The following is a 19,721-nucleotide window of genomic DNA, read 5'->3' on the forward strand; positions in this document are numbered from 1 at the left end:
GGAGATTTGGCAAGTGATCGATCTTAATTACAATCAAGGAGATGAGAGATTGTGGATGAATTGCGCAAGTTCATCACAGTTTTGCCTGATGCATGTGCTTTCTTTGATTTACCACCGAAAGTGTGAGAAATTGTTGTGTGGAAGTGTGTAGAAATAATTGGTAGTTTTCGAATTTGTTTGATTTACCTTTAGCCTTTATTTTTTTTTAATAAAAAAGCTTGTAGAGTTTTGTTCCCTTTCATAACTCACAGTTTTTTGTATGAGTGTTTCGATAAATGGACTCTGCGAAGACACTTCAAAAGCCACTACAGTTTTTTGTAGAGTTTTGTTCAATCGAGGGGTTATATCATCAATTAGGGTTAATTCCACTTTGTCCCCCCAAACTTTGGATGATTACTCACTTCAGTCCCTAAACTTCAAAATGAGACACTTAAGTCCCTAAACTTATAAATACCTCCCACTTAAGTCCCTAAACTTATAAATACCTCCCACTTAAGTCCCTAAACTTATAAAATGGGACACTTCGACCACCAATGGCATTCAGGATTTGTTAACAATTTTCCTTAAGTGGGAGGTATTTATAAGTTTAGAGACTTAAATGTCCCATTTTGAAGTTTAGGGACTGAAGTGGGTAATCGTCCAAAATTTGGGAGGACAAAGTGGTATTAACCCCGAAGTTATAATTTAAACAACCATAATTTTTCTTTTCTATTTCTTAGCTAGTTATCCCTCTCTTTTTAAAAAACGGTCAAGTTTTCAAGTTATACCTTTTTTTTTTGGTCAAAATGTTAAGGACATTACTAGTTCGAGGAGTTTATTTCCAAAATAACCTTCTTTAGGAAAAATATTTCCAGTGTAATGCTCTTTCACAAATTATTACTTTTTTAATCTCTTTTATGCCTCGTAACCTTTCATCTTAGATGTTGTGAGATCTCATGTCAACATACCTCCTCTTTCTTCCAAGGGATAATTTCACAAACCTCCCGAAAGATTTATGACAATTATAATATAGTTAGCTCCCTAAAAAATTATGCATACCTTTCTAGAATGGTAGTTTTAGGTTTTATTTGGCTGATGTAAGGGGAAAAAAAAGTCATATTAATGCCTCAAATTTCCCTTAAGGAGTCTTATATTTTAATCAAATTATTCAATGTATATATTTTTGTTTTTCTCCTATTCTTAAATAGTCTCGCCTCAGGCCTAAATCATTCCCTCCATATTCCTTTGGCCAAATTTACTATTGTATATTTGTGTTTGCAATTATTTATTAAACTTTTGTCGGAGAAAAAATTGAGAATAAATGGAACGAGTGAGAGATGGGTCAATTAAAAAGCATTATTAACACTAAAATTTGTGAGACATGGGGATTTGGACAATGGAAAGGATAAGAAAACTTTTAATAGTGAAAAAAAAGGTGGATTGAAGCTGTTGGAAAGAAGCAGCATAGGGGTAATACAGTACTTTGCAATGGGCAGATTCTTGGTGATACATTTTTCAAGTTTGTTAAGCATTTTATCACTTATTTTTTCCCTTTTTCAAAAAATTATGGCCAGAATTTTTTGCAAAGTTTATGAAGATTGCTATAGTCATTTTGAGTCTCTAAAAAAGCACAATAAGTATAATATTTGAATGTAGAGGTGTGCAATGCGAAATTATCAGAAACCTTGGAAAAGGCTTTTGAAATTATCCTTTATTGTAATACTATTCACTTTTTTCTACCTTGTGATTATTGATTTCCACATTTGCACTCAAAATGCAAACGCGAAAAGCAAAATTCAAGGAAGAAAAATAAGAAAACCAAGGCAATAAACATAGCGAAAAGACTAGATTTGATTAATACTAAAATATTATGAAATGATTATAGCATTTCTTTTTCATTTTTTATGAGTAACTCTTTTAAAAAAAATTAGTAGGAAAATGATGGGATTTAAAAAGCGGAGAAGGGTTAGGGAAATCAAAACTTAGGATCTCTAATTCCTAAAAGTAACATTATAGCATTATTTCTAAAAACCCAATATCGAATCCTATTGGTTTCGATATAAAGGACTTTGGATGATTGAAGAGTTTAAAATAAAAAAATACTTCTTAGTTACAATATCTTATCGTTAATCAAATGTGGAATCTTATGTTTGTTTCCTTCCTCTTTTTTTTTTTTTTTTTACAGTCAGAATGGAGTGTTGATCCCATTTCTAGTCTTTGCTACAATCAATTTTTAGACATTAGCATGAAATAAAAAATATATAATTGATTTAATTACCTTCAAATTTATTATTGAGCATTATACATTTTTACATATTTTGTTTATTCGTGCTATGCTATTTGTCACTTTATACGAGAAACTTTAACTCTTTTTTCTTACATTATGAATAACTTACGTACTTATTGAAATAATTTGATTATAATATTTTATTATTTTTGAAATATGCATATTTATTTTAAATTTTATAACAGTGTAATCGCTAGTTTACACATGAAGTTAAACATTTATATTTTTTCTTTATTATTTTTTTACCATTCATGTCAAATGCAAAAAAAAATAAAAAATGAATTGTTGCACATTTGCATAGAAGTTTAAAGAATAATATCTTACAATTAGTAAAGATTTTTTTTAAAAAAAATAACTAGAATAGTTTGTTAATTATGGTCAATTATTGATTAAACTGACAAAATATATACTAATTAGTAATAAAACAAAGTCTCGTATGAGGATAAACTTGACTCAATAATTTTGAACATTTCATGATAAAAGTGGAAAGAATTTTCCTTAAAATTACATGATGTGCAAGAAAAAATGGAAATAAAATTTTCAAGGTTTAGGTTTATCAACTCAAAACTCCATACCAAATATGAGAATAGAATATCCAAATCGGAAAGGTCTTTCATAGATATAGATAGCTAGGAAGAAGCACAAAAAAAGAGAGAAAAGAAAAAAAAAAATTTGGTTGTGAATTACATAGCATGAGATTTGCCGTTTTCCAAATCTATTTGAATTCCCGGATCCCTCGGTCAGAGAAAAAAGAAAAGAAGCAAAAAATAGTACTACTAATTACTAATATTATAATAAACAACTGTTGTCCCCCAAAACAGAAAATTTTTTAAAAAAAATTAAAATATTTAATTATTCAGGGCGTTTACCATGGGAGAAGCTTTAGTTTTGTCCTTGGTTTTACCATTTCTTCTTCTCTTTCAAAGCTCCAAAGCCCTAAGCTTTTAGTCGGACTTAATACAGTCGGAGACGGCCTCCACCTCATCGCTCCCCCACCGCCACCGCCCCCATCGGCACCACCACCACCGCCACCATTGAGTTGATTTGAATTATCGGAAGTGAGTCTTTCTCTGCTCCCAGCTGCCATTGACCACACCGTCCGGACTTCTTTCTTTGATCGAAAACATTCTCTTTCAATTCAGCTCCTTGGCAACCCTCAGGTTTGTTCGTGTATGTATGTGATTATGTACGACGATTATCAATATTGGGTTTTTAATTTCCGGGAGCGAATTGGATTGAGGATTGAGTATTGGACATGTTTTAATTGTTTATGTTTCATTGAATTGCTGGGTGAGTTGAATTGTTATCAAGGAGGAAGCTTTTCTGCGGGTAATATGATTTGTGTTTTGTGAAGTTTTTGTTTTTTCTTCTTTGAATGACTCATTTCTTGATGCCGTATTAGGAATTTTTTAGCTTCACGTATGGGAAGAGAATTATGTTATGGTCAATAATAGCAATTGTCATTATGGAAGCAGTGATTTTTATTGAATATATTTGCAATGCCTTCCTATAAAAGGTTGTTCTGATGTATCATGGAAATTTTTGGAAAAGAATGACTTAAAATGTACTATCCCTTTGGACATTATTTATGAGGTTTTGACGTTACAATTAAGATTTGTCCGTAGTTAGTTTATCAGTTTGCTAATCTTTAATTGTTTAATGTTATTCTGTAGCATGTTCAACTCAACTTTTTTTTGCCTTTGCTTTGGTCCCTTGTGCTTAAGCTTAAGCTCTTGAAGGCCTTTGCTCTTAGCTCAGCTTGCAAATTGCAATAGACACTCATAATGGTGTTAGCTGTCAAAAGCATCTTAGATTAGTATAAGGTGGTAGTGTCTTTGAATGGTGCTACATGTAGGGAGAGATTTTGATAAGATACTGAGGGTTTTATCCTGAAACTGACAACTAGTTATTTTACTCCCTTTAATGTAGAGTTCCTCGAAAATTCTTTTCTTGGAGCTATGTGCTGCTAAAGTGTACTGTGTGTTCCATGAGCACGATGAAATTTTAGAAAACAGCTAGGCTTCCAATATGCTAAGCAACTGCCACATGTCATCGTTGTCCTTCTCTAAATTTAACAAGCTGTTGTGTTTGGTTGGAATTTGCTTTGTCATATAAGGCTTCCATCTAAGATTTTCCTGCTGATTCATTTAGGATACAGGAAATGTTGCTTATCCTGTGTACAAAATTTTGCTTCATTCTTACATGTGCTTGGAGATCTACCTAAAAAAACAAAAATGGATATGCTTGGAGGTCTGAAAGCCCTGATATTGAGATTTGGGATTGTGTCCTTCTGCGGTATCAATTAGATACAGAAAGACTAAGCTCTTGTGATATGCTTCTTTAAATTTACTGAATGTTGGTATAGTTCTCTGGCATTATCCCAGTGGTTTGCAATAATTGACAACTGTGGATGTTCTTCCTTAATGGGCATCTCCAACTCAGTAGTTTGTGCTGAGAAAACTATTCAGACTAGCTCCTTTAATGTCTGATTCAACTATTGTCTAAGAGCACAGGCTATCATGTAAATTCAGAAGATCTTCACTATGATTGCTTCTCTTTGATGACTACTCCTTTTTTCTTTTTCTTTTTTTTTAAATTTCCCAATAACGATGATTCTTCACTGAATATATGCCATTCTTTTTTATATAGGGGTTAATTGTCTCGTTCTAAGGGTAGAATTCTTCTTGTCGCCTCCAACCTATTGCTTGAGCCTGAAGCCATTATACATATTTTCCCTTTTTAACCCTATCAGTTTCATATTCTTGCAATCCTTCTTGCCTTCATGTTCAAGCTGTTATAGCTCTAGAAGAAACAATCAACTTAACCTCTGCTCTGCAAAAGCTTTTTCTCTTCTGCCTCTTGCTGGTGATGTGAAAATGAAGAATTTTCTGCTCTGAGCCCCAGTAAGAGCATAAAACTTTTGCCAGAGAGCCATGTTTTAAAATCTAAGAGGGGGCTTCCCTCTCGTTGTTAGTCCATGATCCAGCAGTGATTTAAAGGGCTTTAGGTAACCCCACTGACTAGTGGGTTAGTGGATAATAGATATTCTTGTGAGCTAGCGGATATTAGATATTTTCTAACTCTTTTATTTGAGAATAGAAAGTCTTTTGAGAACTTTACTTCCCTCCTGCTCCCAGTGCTTCCATTCCATGGAGCACTTGCATTTTATTGACTTTCTAGGGTTTTGTTACTTTGAAATTCTCTTGTATTACCGTTAGTCCCTCCGAAGTCTCTTTTTCAATTAGCATTTTTTCTTTTAAGGAGCTTTTGTAAATATCACCAGTTTGTCCTTACCTCTTGATTGCCTACCTCTGATTGGTATCAATATTGGAGAATAAAATAAAAAATAGTGAGCCTGAGCAGTAACTCTATAGTATAAAAGAACCTGTAGTCACTAGTCCTTTTATCACTTAAAAAAGCTCTGGTCTTAATGCCTCCTATGACTGCTGTGAAGCCTTTCCTTGGGTTTTTAGAGTGGGTTTTCCCGTTTAACCACAATAATTGCTATGAATAATCAGCTAATAGGAAATAATCTTAAGATGATAATGTATCTACTTGTATTATTTTCAGAATCTGGTTAGGTTAGAGTTAGTTTGCCACCTACATCTTCGTAATGTGCTGACCTGTCTCTTTTTATCCATTTTTTGTAGCTAAGTGTGTTGTTGTCGTGAAGTCTGGAAGATTTGAATTATGTATGAGTAAGATGTGCAGTTCGTAAAATTCCAAATGGTCTTATATATCTAACTCCTATGGCTTGGAGGTTTTTGCAAAGTTATAGCTGGTCCTTTTTATACGAGGCTCCATGTATCAATACATTTAGGAGTGTCTGAAATCTCTCGTCTAAATTGAGTAGTACAACTTTCTGAATGCCAGCTGTTCAATCACCTAAAGAATTGTCATTTCGTTGCTGTAGGATTGAATTGTAATAGATGATGACCTATTGGTTTATCTATATGTGCTTTAGGAGTTTTTGCCATGCACCGTGTAGCGAGTGCAGGGAATACGTCAAGTTCTGTTCGGCCCCGAAAAGAGAAGAGATTGACTTATGTTCTGAATGATGCAGATGACACAAAGGTGAGGCTTAATACCTTGTTAATTCCAAATTCTGAATAATTTAGATGTTTAACTCTATTAATCTGTGGGAATAGGTACTACTTCTGGCAGTTGTATATTGATTGCATTTTTGAGATTTGAGCAGGAATGGTACTCTTTTCTATGAACCTTACGTGTTCAAAAACCTTAGACTTGTCCTAGAACTACGACTCAATAAAACTGCCATCAATTATGCTTTGGTAGGTTGTGATACATTTTGGATACCCTGTTGTCTGTCTATCCATTCTTGGTGTAAATGGAGGAACGTGGTTGGAGCAATGAGTTGTCTTCATTAAATTTGAAATTGTGTTGCAGATAGGTCGATGAGTTGTCAAATAAACTTTTCTACTCTTTTTGATGGTTTTCTAGGTATATTTTAATTGTATTGCTGCAATTTTGTTTTTAACATTTTCTTTTTCCTTAAACCATCCAAAGTGACAAATGCTTTCTTTGTTTTTTCTGAAGGTACAAGTAATCAAATCTTGGACTTGCTTCTTAGACATGCTGTTATTTTTGACCTGTTGCATGTATAAGTAATATAGCACGTTCTTAAATTGATTTTGGTGCCCACTTGTTTGACAGGCAATGATATTTTTATGTTCATTACTGCTAGAGGAGCTTGTATGTTATTCTCTTCTATCTTCTTCTCCGGACACTCTATACTGATAGAAATTGATCTTTCAGCACTGTGCAGGTATCAATTGTTTGGCTGTGCTAAAACCTACAGTGCCTGATGGGCTTGACCACCTCTTCACTGGGAGTCGCGATGGCACGTTAAAGAAATGGGAACTGACTGAAGATGGTGCTACCTGCTCCACTACTTTTGAATCACATGTTGATTGGGTAAGTCATCATTTTGTGTTAAATGTTATATATTTATATAATTTAAATTCTTCAACGATTGATGCTGGCAGGATTAATTTGGAAACCAGCTGAGCTGCTTTAAAGTGATTCATTTGTTTTTAGTTGACAGGATTGTTTCCTGTGTTTCCATCTTGTGTTCTTCATTTTGAATTTTGAGGTAGTGTTGGTTGGGAGAGGATGAAGGGAATTTGTTTAACCCAGATCCTCCAAGAAACAAGACCTGGAGATTTTGTTTGATATTAATAATCGTCCCATCATTTTTCTGTGCTCTGAGTGTTCCTTATAATGTTCAAATGTTTATTGCTCCTGCAGGTCAATGATGCTGTCCTTGTAGGTGGAAACACACTTGTGTCCTGCTCCTCAGATACAACTGTTAAGGTATAGATGCCATCAGCTTTCTGTTCTAATACATAAACAAATAACGTATATGTGTATTCTACTCACCCTTTGTTTTTTGGCTATGCTGTGCTTATCAGGCCTGGAATTGCTTGTCTGATGGAACATGTGTGAGGACCCTTCGTCAGCACACTGACTATGTCACTTGCCTTGCCGCTGCAGAAAAAAATGTAATCTATCTTCACCACATTTTCTCCCTTTGTTGATAATTAGAAGTTCAATATATTTTCACATCTCAACTCCATTGGTAATTAGTGTTGAATGGAGCTCACTGAACATAGATTGTGTTGCACTTCTGTCAGATTCTGATTCTTCTTTTTCTTTTTCATGTTTTTGATTAACGTGACCACAGAGCAATATTGTTGCCTCCGGTGGGTTAGGTGGAGAAGTATTCATATGGGATCTTGAAACTGCACTTGCTCCACATTCTAAGTCAAGCGATGCAACTGAAGATGACTGTTCAAATGGAGTCTGTGGGTCGGGAAGTTCCTTGCCAGTTAGTCTTCGACCCATTAACTCAAGCAATAGCATTTCCTTACACACAACTCAGTCTCAAGGGTATGTTCCTATTGCTGCCAAAGGCCATAAAGAGTCAGTTTATGCATTGGCCATGAATGAAAGTGGAACACTTCTTGTTTCTGGTGGAACTGAGAAGGTATATGTTATATGATAGGTTATTTTTTTGTCTTTCAGTTTGTTAGTGTTTTCCCCCCTTTTGGACAATTGTTTGTTTTGATTAAAGGAATTTATTAAATTTTTACTAACATAAGTGTCATTTCAATTGTCCAGTAGCTGATGTAATTTCATTTTTGCATCAAATCCACAAATTTGTTGTAGGTTGTGCGTGTTTGGGACCCAAGGACTGGTTCGAAGACCATGAAACTTAGAGGACACACAGATAATATTAGGGTTCTGCTGTTAGATTCTACTGGCAGGTTTGTCTTATAAAGAAATTTTTTGGTGCTTTCCAATTCTATGAAAGGGTTTTTAAGACACAGTTAAAATTTCATGTCAAGAGTTCATAGGTGAATAAGCAAGCTGTAGTAAGAACTGGAGAATCTATGTAGTAATCTTTATAGGGATAGCTCAGGAATGTCAGTTTCAGAAGTTGATCCAATGCCGATCTTTCATGCTTTACATTGCTCAAAGTTGTCATTTTCTAGATGTTGGTTGATGGGACTTTATTCTGTAGAGATATACAATGCTGAAACTTGGATGCATGTCAACAAACAGGATATTCCAGGCTAGTTATTGGTTCTCCTCCACTAAAAATCTTATCCTGTATAGCGTTTTTCCTTTTTGTCATGGAAAGAATTTTAGAGGAAGAAAGGGTAAGATGAGAAGGAGGAGTTAGATATCGAGGAATTCGACCAAGAACTTTTTAGGAATAATCACCCAGGGTTAGGGTGCTTTAAACTAAATAAAGCAGATCATAATGTCATAATGGGATGTAAATACAGCCTAAAAGAAGCCATCACATCAGCTAGAAGACCTAGAGAACTTTGGAGGCCTTTTATATTTTTGATACCAGAGTATCGTCTATCACAAATCGTCATTTAACTTCTGCAAGCGTAAGTTTGCGGTGTTATGATTGTTTCCTGCAGTTAGAATGAAAATACCCCTCACTAGCTCTCATTCTCTTCTACTTTCCAAAGCGCTTTGCAACCCTACTGCCGCTGCACCCCAAGCCCCCTTCATGCTCTTCCTCTTCTACCAGGACAATGCATTCTAGCTCATCACGCTGACATGATAAATGTATCTCACACAAAAGCATTTGCATTGTCATGACTGAAACTGCATATAGTACCCAAGAACATATTTTCTTGTGTTAATTTGGGAACTGATTATCCCCACATTTCAGAGTTCATGCCTCAAATTCCTTTCTGAACTTCTGCCTTGTTCAGTTAACATGATTGACATCCTTTCACTGAATAAAAGCCCCATTTCTCCTAAGTTGAAGTAATGGCTTGTGGAGGTTTGCTCTTTTACTTGTGAGGAAAATAAATCTGTTATGAGGGAAAGGTGCCTGAAGGCTGACAGGTGGAGTAGTCAGAGGAAAGATTTGTGCCAGCAAGAGTGGAAATGGAGGAGGTTACATAAGAATGGGGAAATGGGACAGTGGGGAAGAACGGCAGGCTTGGTGGTGCTGTGGAGAGTGGGGTGGTCCTGGTGAAGTGGGTGCAAGAACAAGAGAAGATGGAATGGAGAAAAGGAAAATGAGAAAAAAATCGAGACAATTACCCCCTACCGAAGATTAAATTAAAATTGGAGTTAATGGCTATAAGTTACAGTTAGACCACAATTTGTTTCTTAGGAGTTGACTGGGTGATCTGAAACAAATATTTTGATGATGATATGGTTCAATGGCATCTTTTACGTAAATTTGTGTGTCCTCATATTTTGCTAACCTGTTAGACTATATATGAACATATTCGACACAAACCTGCACCTCTGCCTCCGTGTCAAAAAATCTCATTGTTTTCGTTAATCTTGTGGTTGTTACCTTTTAACAACCAACATCTACACCTCAGTCCATGTTGCATGGCCTTTACATTCTCAAGAAGGGAGGTTTTATTATGTTAATACTAGCTTGAAATTTGCATTTTTTTAAACTATAGGTTCAACATTGTTTTTGACTGCTTGTTTTTAAGGATGATTTGCAACAGATTTAGTTTTCCTATTTGTAAGTTTGTAAATGTGAATATGATCATACTGGCTTTTATGGATTGCTTTAATTTTTGGTTTTGAAGGTAGTTGCTATTTTGGCAGAGGTAGTGTGGTTCAAAGTTTGAACGAACTGCTGTTCTCTGATCTTTTAAGCTAATTCTTCTACCGTCATTTTACAGATTTTGCTTATCAGGATCTTCTGACTCAATGATCAGGTAGGCACAAAAAACTCTGATTCCATGCTGTGACTTTGAGAATACAAATATGTAATGTCATTGTTAAGCTAAACTTTTTGAGCAAGTAGCAGCCTGAACCACTTTACAGAAATATTTATATTCGGTTTTGGATAGATAAGTTTGGCACTGCAGTGTTGCAAACGTGTCATTGCATTTGCCTGTCTTGTCAGAGCAGATATGTTTCTGTCTATTTTACTCTCTCTTTGTTGCATGCTGTGGAAATTGCAAGAAAGAGATGCTTTGGTGCATGTATATATGCTGTGCACCTAGAAGTCTATTTCTCTGAAAAGCTGGAAATTAAAAGTGGGTTCTGTATTATGTTGTTAGGTTGATTCTTTTTAAGATATTTTTGGAATTACAATGCTGGATTGATTTAATAGTCTTGAGGTGATTTTGACTTTTACCACCTGCATGTACTATGTCTATACATGTCATATACATAGAATATACATGCCAAGTACGAATGAAACACACAGATATACATGGCATGAAGATGAACGTTCTTAATCTCTTCTAAGTATGGAGGTAAGGCCACAAATGCATGGCAGCATAGGCCCGTGGGGATGTCAAATCAAAGAGCCTTACTCAGCATTTGAATCAGATAATGTTGCTTGGAGTGTAGAAAATTTCAGAAATTCGGCCAAAAATTTCATCCTACCTTTTCGTCTAGGTTTTAGTGGTTTTTCATCCACATAAAATATTCAAATTTGAAAGCTTTGTTTGTCTGTTGCTTTATATATCTCCATAATGGTAATTTATTGTTTCTAACTTTTGAGAGTGCTTTATGTCTCTCCACAGCTTGTAGCATCTGTTCAGTTTTTTCTGCTTCCATGAGCTGGTGTAATGATTGTTAATGAGATATCTAGTCATTCTTTTGTCATTGTTCTTGTTAATAACCATCCTCTTTATTTTACAGACTATGGGATCTTGGTCAGCAACGATGTATCCATTCCTATGCTGTACATACTGATTCTGTTTGGGCACTTGCCAGCACTCCAACTTTTAGTCATGTTTACAGTGGCGGAAGAGACCTTTCGGTTAGTGCATTTCAGAACTTTTAAGTTTCCTTTCTTTGTTCTTCTCTTGCCAATGGACATTAATCTCTAGTGGCTCATCCATCTGAAGCAAAAGGTTTGGATTGCAGTTATACTTGACTGACTTGGCAACAAGAGAAAGTGTATTGCTTTGTACAAAGGAACATCCTATTTTGCAGTTGGCATTGCATGATGATGGGATTTGGGTTGCAACGACAGATTCTTCTGTACATAGATGGCCAGCTGAGGGACGGAATCCTCAGAAAGTTTTCCAAAGAGGTGGTTCATTTTTGGCTGGCAACTTGTCATTTTCAAGGGCAAGGATTTCATTAGAGGGTTCAACTCCGGTGAGTCATTCTTTCCATTTGGTTTAACTTTTGCTGTAATTTGGCCCCTTTTCTTTTGTTGTTATAATGTTCGAGGATACGGACGCACAAGTCATGTAATCTAGTTGTTTTAATTAATTGCTAAAAGGAGAGAAGCTGCATTCCAAATTTCAAATGATGAAGCAATAGGTGCTGTATAGAGTTGCAGCCTAACTTTGTAATCAGCACAAGTACCAAGCTAAATATTTTCAGGTGTGGGTCTATTGGTTTTTATCTCCAAGTAACTCGGGAATGGTCTAAGAGTTGTGGATATCCTCACTTCTGATGGACATCCAGGGAGAATATTTTGAAATGTAGGTACATGGAAACCAAATTTTTGGACAGACCTATTTGTTGATTAATTACTACTGTCACATGCAAAACTATTATGAGGTCCTATCCTTGGAAATGGAAAGGCAATCAAAGACTAGTACCTGAGGCAGGTAGCAAGAAGAATCTATGAAATGGTTTGATGGGATTCAGCCAACGTCTTGATTGTGGGATTTATTTACTTTCGTCTTGTGGAAATCCATGCTGTAACTGTAACTAAAGAACTATATTCATTTCTTGATATTTACTGTTGTCATGATTTTGTATTGAGTCATATGTCAGCATCTTATCATATCATTGTCTTAAAATATTCTTGTTATCAGTGGAAGGCAAAAATGATTGTTTCTGTCAGCAGCATTAGATGTGTTTTTTTTCTTCTGATTATTGTTTTAGTTCAATTACATGTTTGTCAAGGAAACATTTTGTCTGGCTGTTCTGGCCTTAGAGAATGGCGGAGTTCAATCTGCCTGCAATGGCGCAATTAGTTGTTATATGTACTATAAATTGACTATAATACAGCAGGGGTATTGGCAACTCTTTGTGCTTGGGCTGGCGTCTGAGTCATCTCTCCTTTTGTTCGAACCCTGTTTATCCTTTTTTTTGTGTGGGACTTGTTATAAGGTTTTCAACTAAGTCTCAGTACCTTTGCTTGATGCAATTTCCTAGGGACTTTGCTTTTTTTAAATTATTGTTCTTCCTTGTGTCCATGTACAGCATTTTGGAGTTTGATTCCCATATTTTAACATTTTTACAATGGATCAGGTGCCTGTTTATAAGGAACCATCGTTTAGCATCCTTGGCACTGCAGGAATAGTGCAGCATGATATTTTGAATAATCGTAGACATGTCCTAACAAAGGTACTATGATAGTTTTGTCTTGTGTTGGACTACTCGACTTTTTCCATTATCTTTCTATTCCATGAACATGTTTTCATGTTCAATATAACAATTACTGTATGTGCAACATCCCTGTGTCAGGATACTGCTGGTATGGTGAAATTATGGGAAATCACAAGGGGTGTTGTAATTGAAAACTATGGAGAGGTTAGTGATAAGTTTCTTAACATGGTAACCTGTGCCAGTTTGTGCCTCTAATGAATTTCATGAACATCATAACTCAGTGGCAGGGCGCATGCCTGTATATTAGATCCTGAATCTATATTGAAAATTGAAAGTATTAGACACTACTTTTAGTATTATGTTCTGACGCCGAAATGTGATAATTCTTTCTAAATTGTTTGGTGTTAATATAGGTTTCGTTTGAGAAGAAGAAAGAAGAACTGTTTGAGATGGTAAGGATCTGTGTCTTGTATCATCATTCCGCTGATTTTTGAATTTTATTTGAGTTCTGTTCTTTTCTCCAGGTAAGTATTCCCGCTTGGTTCACTGTAGATACGAGGCTTGGGAACTTGGCTGTTCATTTGGATACACCACAATGTTTTTCTGCGGAGATGTATTCTGCTGACTTGAACATCATTGGAAAACCTGAGGATGACAAGGTATTTAAAAAATAGACTTCCGTGTTTTTTGACCTTTTCTTTGGCATGATTACCTTACCTGAACTTTCCTCTGTTTCTCACTTTCTTCTTACTGTGCCTTTAATTTGGTTTTTATTATAAGTTTTTATGAGTCATCACTTGTTCTTTTGTGTCATTTGAGCTTTATGTCTTGGAACATAAATGTTTGCAAATCATATGTCTGGTAAAAGTCTGAAGACTACTAGACACATATGAAATATTCTCTCTTGGGAGTGAATTGATTTTTGCATTTGTGATTAACCTTCTCCCATTTTCAGATTACTGATGTGCTTCTATGGCACTTTAGTGTGACTGAGTTTTTGGTTCTTGTCATGGTTTCATATGCTTACATTGACTATGGTTAATAGCATATCTCTGGACAAGTTTGTTTTCTCATCGTGTTTTTCTGTCTATTTGGTTCTATAGGTTAATTTAGCCCGGGAAACCCTTAAAGGGCTGTTAGCTCATTGGTTAACCAAACGAAGGCAACGGTTTGGTTCTCAGGCTTCGGGAAACGTGGAAGTTCAATCTGGTAAAGATGTATCTTCTAGGAGTATTACCCTATCAAGAGTTGAGGTTGATGGAAATGCTGAAAATGATTCAATGGTTTATCCGCCATTTGAATTTTCAGTAGCTGCACCTCCTTCTATTATTACTGAGGGGTCTCTAGGTGGTCCGTGGAGAAAGAAAATCACAGATTTAGATGGAAGTGAAGACGAGAAAGACTTCCCCTGGTGGGTCTTGGATTGTGTATTGAATAATCGCCTTCCTCCCAGGGAAAATACCAAGTAATTTCTTACATTAAACTCTCTTTTGACCTTGAAATTGTCATAAGGCATTTTGTTTGAGGTTATTTTGCTTTTAGTTCGTGTAATCTTGCTCTCCAACATCTGCTCTTTGGGATGAAGCATCCTTGTTAATCTCTGAACAACATTTTCTACTGATTGGTGGTTCTTTTTCTTTCAATTTTCTTTTCTTTTATTTAGCTTTCTACTGATTCTTTTAACTTCTTCAAGCTATCCTTTTTTTGCTTCCACCTTTTCTCTCATTTCACTAGCTATTGGATCTCAGATTGTTGGTTATTTCGCTTGAATCTTAACTTGGTTTACATCACAGTGCTTGTACATTTTTTATTATCATGTTCAGATACTACTTAGGACAAGGAGATTTGACTCCTTTAACTTTAATTTAATTCATGACAGATGTAGTTTTTATTTACATCCGTGTGAAGGTTCAACCGTCCAGATCTTAACACAAGGAAAGCTGAGTGCGCCCCGTATTTTACGGATACATAAGGTAATAACATGGTGGACTGGGTTAGAGTTTTGCCTAGGTGTATGAGATTTTTTGTTTAATGGTTATCAAGTTAAATATCAATTCATAGAACTTATATTGCATTTGGTTAATTAGGTCTTTTAGTTACAAGCTCATGCAGAAATGTAAAACTATACTTCTTGTAGTCATCTTCATAGTATGTTCTGCCTTCAGAGTTGTTGCAGTTTCCAAAGCCAATTATTCCTATTTGTACTGAGGAAAGAGGCCAAGAAGAAAATGTAGCACCATCCCCTGTTGTATTGGTTGTTACCCGAACATGATGACCTCTATGCCTAGTTTTTAGGCTTAATATCAAGCATCTTCATCATGATTGAGAATTTTGCACCTTAAGCAATTAGGCTTTTCTGTTTTCGTTGCCAGTTGAGTCCGGAAGATCTTCATTTAAAATAAACCAAAAGGTTGTCCTGGTCTTCCTGTCTTCCTCGTAGAACATTGTTACATTCTTTTTGAGGGCACTAGATGCTCTCTCAAGAATAAGAATCAAAACTGAGTTCTTGCAGCTTAAGGTAGTAAAAACAATTGATGATGTGTTGGATGACTACCTCGTAATTTGAGTTTGAAATAGTATGTTAGTTTTCTTTCAGAAATTGTGTGTTTTATTCCCACTTTTGGGTTGTTTTGAGTCCCAGCAGCTTATAATCTGATTTATGTTTGTAGGTTGTCAACTATGTTGTAGAGAAGATGGTTCTTGATAAGCCGCTTGATAATATGAACTCAGATGGAATGTTTCCTGTGGCTGGAGGGCAGTTGCCGCATCCAGCTGCTGGAGGAGATGGTTCTTTCCGATCAGGGGTGAAACATTGGCAAAAGCTGAAGCCTTGTATAGAGATTTTGTGCAATAACCAGGTATCATCATCTTTTGGGTGAAGTTGGGATGAAAATTTTCCAGATAATATGCTCCAAGCAGACGTAAGTTTATTTATTTAGGAAACCCCACCTGTTATGTTGTTTTAGGGGCATAAACCAAACCTTTTAAATTATCAATTGGAAATCATTTTCACGTGTCATATTCCATGCAAAATTAAATAATCAGTTCATTATAGATTTTATAGTTAAAGTGGAATGAAAGAATAATCACTTTTAGGATCTTTTTGCTGTACTTATAGGAGAAAAACAAGGGCAGCAGAGTAGGAGGCGAAAAAAATGATAGTTATAAATTACAAGGAAATTAGTTTCTGTAATACAGATATCTCCATGTGTGCTCATAGGATAGGTGAACTCTTGAAAATGTATAGAGACATGAGTGAAGTTGTTGAATAATCTTGAATATCATATAATAATCTGAGAAGGTGAAAATTGGTACACTTTCCATTCAAAGTGGAGTGCAACAATAATAAAGGGCTAAAGAAGTCCACAAAAAATAATATTCTGTATGAGCCAAGAATTGCGACGGAAAGTGGTCATAGCATTTTTTCCTTTAGTGATAATATTCTTCTTTCACTTTCAGTATTTTCCCTCTTTGCTTGCAGATTGTTCTTTACATACTGCAGTTCCTTGAATTTAACCTTTTTCCTCAGAAATGCTACTTTTCTGCTTGATTAGTTAAATTTATTGGCTTTCTGAACTAAAGGAACATTTTTTTCCCTTTTGCCAGGTCTTATCCCCTGACATGAGCTTGGCCACTGTCCGGACATATATATGGAAAAAACCTGAAGATCTAGTGCTAAACTACCGAGTGGTGCAGGGCAGGTGATGGAAGCCCATACGTTGATGGGCATTTGAGCAAAAAAAATGAAAATTGCATGTGAGCTTATTTCCATCCTCATTCACTTTCCTGTTTTCCCTGTTTTTGTGAGTGGCTTATTGCCCATTCAGTTGGGGGACCTGGCAGCAGGGGCCGTAGGTTGTGTGGTTGAGTGATCCAGATTTTAGAAAGTAATAGCCTTTTTGTTTGCAGCTTATGAAGAGTTGAAGGAAAAGCTACCAAGTTCAATAATGTAACTCTGGAGATCTACCTCTCTGGGATTGTTAGCAATTTAGTTAAGGAGTATGTATTTACATATATTCGGATATAAAGTGCTTTGCTGGCCTTCAGTCTGGGTTTGTTTTGGTGGTTTTATGTGTAGGTGGTTTTGCTGTACTTTTATTTTTCCTGTAAGCAGTCCCTTCTTCATTATGGTTGGTTAGTAATAGTCTTTATCATAGTGAAATTGGAGTCCCATGTCCTAGTTGGAATCAAGGAAATGCATGGGAGTTTATAATGTAGATATTATAGTCATAGCTGTATTGTTGTGGAGTTCTGCTCCCTCATTTTAGTCGAGTTTTGGAAACCTTCTTGCAAATGTCTATTGCGATTTAACCTTCAGAGCTTTATATGATTTTTCTAATGTCAATCGGCCCCCTTAATTCTTTTGCAACTTAAATTGTAAAGCAACAAATAGAGACCTCTTCCCTTGCTTCTGTCGGGGATATTGTCAGTATAACCTAAGTGATATGTGGTTATTTAGATATATCCACTTGCTTTGTCTGTAAAGACTTGTTTCTGGATATGCAGAAGTTTGTTCCGCAATGCATTTTTGATCCATGGGCACCTATTCTTGTTTGGTTGCTTATATTATATGCGCTGATGTATCAAATTTAGTTGTTCACTTGTTTGAGCAGTCTTTTTTCTTTGATTCCTTATAGGGTTGATGCAAGTCAAGTGACCTGTTCTATGGGTTTCTGGTGCATCTAAAGCACAGCTCTTCGGGAAGTGTTTGCCGTAAATCATACTTATTTGTTGCTTGTATATTTGGGAAACAATCAGACACGGCAAAATTCAGTGAATCCTTGGTTGTGATTTCCTAGTTGGATGGTTGGTAATTATAAATTTGGCGCTGGCAAGCAACTTCAAGCTCTCAGCAGATTTGGAAACTATTCTGAGCTCAGCTTCTGTAAAGGCAGATGAAGTATCTTTTTTTTTTTTTTTTTTTCTCCTTTCTTTTTTACCCCTCTTCCTTTGAAGAAGAAGAGCATTAGCTATTTGGTCCTTTTTTAACCTTAAGAGAAGCTCAGCTGATGATTCCGAAAGCTTTGTAGATTTGGTTGGGATGGGATAGTATTGATGCAGTATTTTTCAATGACCTCACTGTATGAAGTTGAAATTTTTGCCTGGTAATAAAATGTTTAGCTTCACTTCAAATTAAACACTAGAAGTGGATGATAAAATCTTTGCCCTGTTTTCTATTGTTTTTGTAATATTTCAATCAATTGCGAGGCCTATCAATGAGAAGAATTCATTTACTCTATTCTTCAAATGGCATCACCTTTGCTTCTGTCGCTTTCAATGATAGATTACAGACAATTTTCTGTTGCTTATCAACAATTTGGAGTTGAAATTGTAGCATAAATCTTTGGTGATTGGTGTTTATGCTCAGTTGAAATTAGATATAATACTATCATGTGAATGTGTTTTTTTTTTTGTTGAAATCATATTCTGTTACAAGAAGGTGTCTTGGGGAAGGGGATGGTGGGGGATGGGGGACACCACCTGCTGGTGTTTCTGTGGTGTTGCTTGTTTGTTGTTGCTTTTGTTGGTGCACGTATTCGTTTTTGATTGTGAGAGGGCATGTCAATATGTCATCTAGATTGCAAAAGAAAAGTAAATGGAAAGGGAGAAAAGAGAAGGGAAGTTGATTCCTCAAAATATGATTTAACGTTGATTTTTAAGCCATAAATCAATATTAAGGTGTGATGTGTTTAATTTTTAAGTGATCTACGTTAAAATATGATTCATTAGGCTTAAGCAATTGACATTTGACATGAAAATACAGTGCATTGGTTTTGTGCATGTTGGTACATGGGTGTTGTGTCATGAGAATTGCAAAGAGTAAGGAAAAAAAAAAAAAGAAAACAGGAGAAGAAAGAAAAGACCAATTGATTTCTTTGAAAAAGTAAACAAGAAGTTTCATATTCTTATTTAGGTTGCAATAAATAATTTGACCACCATACCTTTTGCATACTTTAATAAAAGTTTACGTGTCCAATTTGACACTCTGGTTTGGAAACAAATTCTTTTTTTTTTCCTAAGCAACAAAATTTATTTGTTTTTTTCTTAAACTTGACAAACTGTACTTGTAGGACTGTTACAAAATTTATTTATAAGAAGTTATGTCTGTAGGAAACAAAAAAAAAAAAAGATTGAGAATATAAGAAATTGTTTGAAAAAAGTGTTTTTTGAATATTCCGAATTTTTAAAGTGGGCAATAATTTAATTTGCACCGCAAGAGGGAAAAAAAAAATACAAAAGAAGGTAAGATCATGAAAGGCTATATTTCTGGACTGTCATTACATAGTAAGAAGGTTGCACAAGTTTCGTCTGTGAACAAGAGAATAAATCCTTTTTTTTTTTTTGGGTAATCTCAGGGAATAAATTTTTACGCTCAATAATGATGCAGCAATATTCTCATTAATAATCAGTTTCTAAAACACAGATTATCCCATTAACTCCACTTTCATATCATTACTGTCAGCAATAATGTTGATCCATGTTTGAGATAATCCTTTGTTTTTGGTTTCTTGCTGCATTCATATTTCAGTTTTCACCTAACACGCGCGCGCACACACAAAGATAGACATATGTATTTGGTTCTGGCTGCATTCGTATTTCAGCTTTCACCTAATGCATATACACACACACA

The 19,721-nt window shown here is 35.4% G+C and overlaps 1 protein-coding gene across 4 annotated transcripts; it reads left to right on the plus strand.

The window, feature by feature from the left end:
• Positions 1-3,140: 3,140 nt before the first annotated feature.
• Positions 3,141-18,329, plus strand: LOC140003739 (uncharacterized). 4 transcript variants are annotated; one of them, XM_072080729.1, is made up of 20 exons: positions 3,164-3,426; positions 6,231-6,340; positions 7,043-7,201; positions 7,535-7,600; positions 7,699-7,788; positions 7,971-8,273; positions 8,456-8,553; positions 10,465-10,500; positions 11,438-11,558; positions 11,666-11,902; positions 13,013-13,108; positions 13,229-13,294; positions 13,504-13,542; positions 13,615-13,749; positions 14,194-14,555; positions 14,970-15,063; positions 15,760-15,948; positions 16,697-16,846; positions 17,000-17,089; positions 17,728-17,859. In XM_072080729.1, the coding sequence occupies exons 2-18, from the start codon at positions 6,242-6,244 to the stop codon at positions 16,793-16,795; spliced, it is 2,289 nt and encodes a 762-aa protein (XP_071936830.1). In that variant the 5' UTR covers positions 3,164-3,426; positions 6,231-6,241; the 3' UTR covers positions 16,796-16,846; positions 17,000-17,089; positions 17,728-17,859. The 4 variants fall into 4 exon arrangements, with proteins under 4 accessions (XP_027107501.2, XP_071936830.1, XP_071936832.1 ...); XM_027251700.2 differs by lacking the exon at positions 17,000-17,089 and having other exon boundaries at positions 3,141-3,426; positions 17,728-18,329; XM_072080730.1 differs by lacking the exon at positions 17,000-17,089 and having other exon boundaries at positions 3,311-3,436.
• Positions 18,330-19,721: the final 1,392 nt, after the last annotated feature.

This window comes from Coffea arabica, chromosome 2e (assembly GCF_036785885.1).
Source record: "Coffea arabica cultivar ET-39 chromosome 2e, Coffea Arabica ET-39 HiFi, whole genome shotgun sequence".
Lineage (NCBI taxonomy): Eukaryota > Viridiplantae > Streptophyta > Magnoliopsida > Gentianales > Rubiaceae > Coffea > Coffea arabica.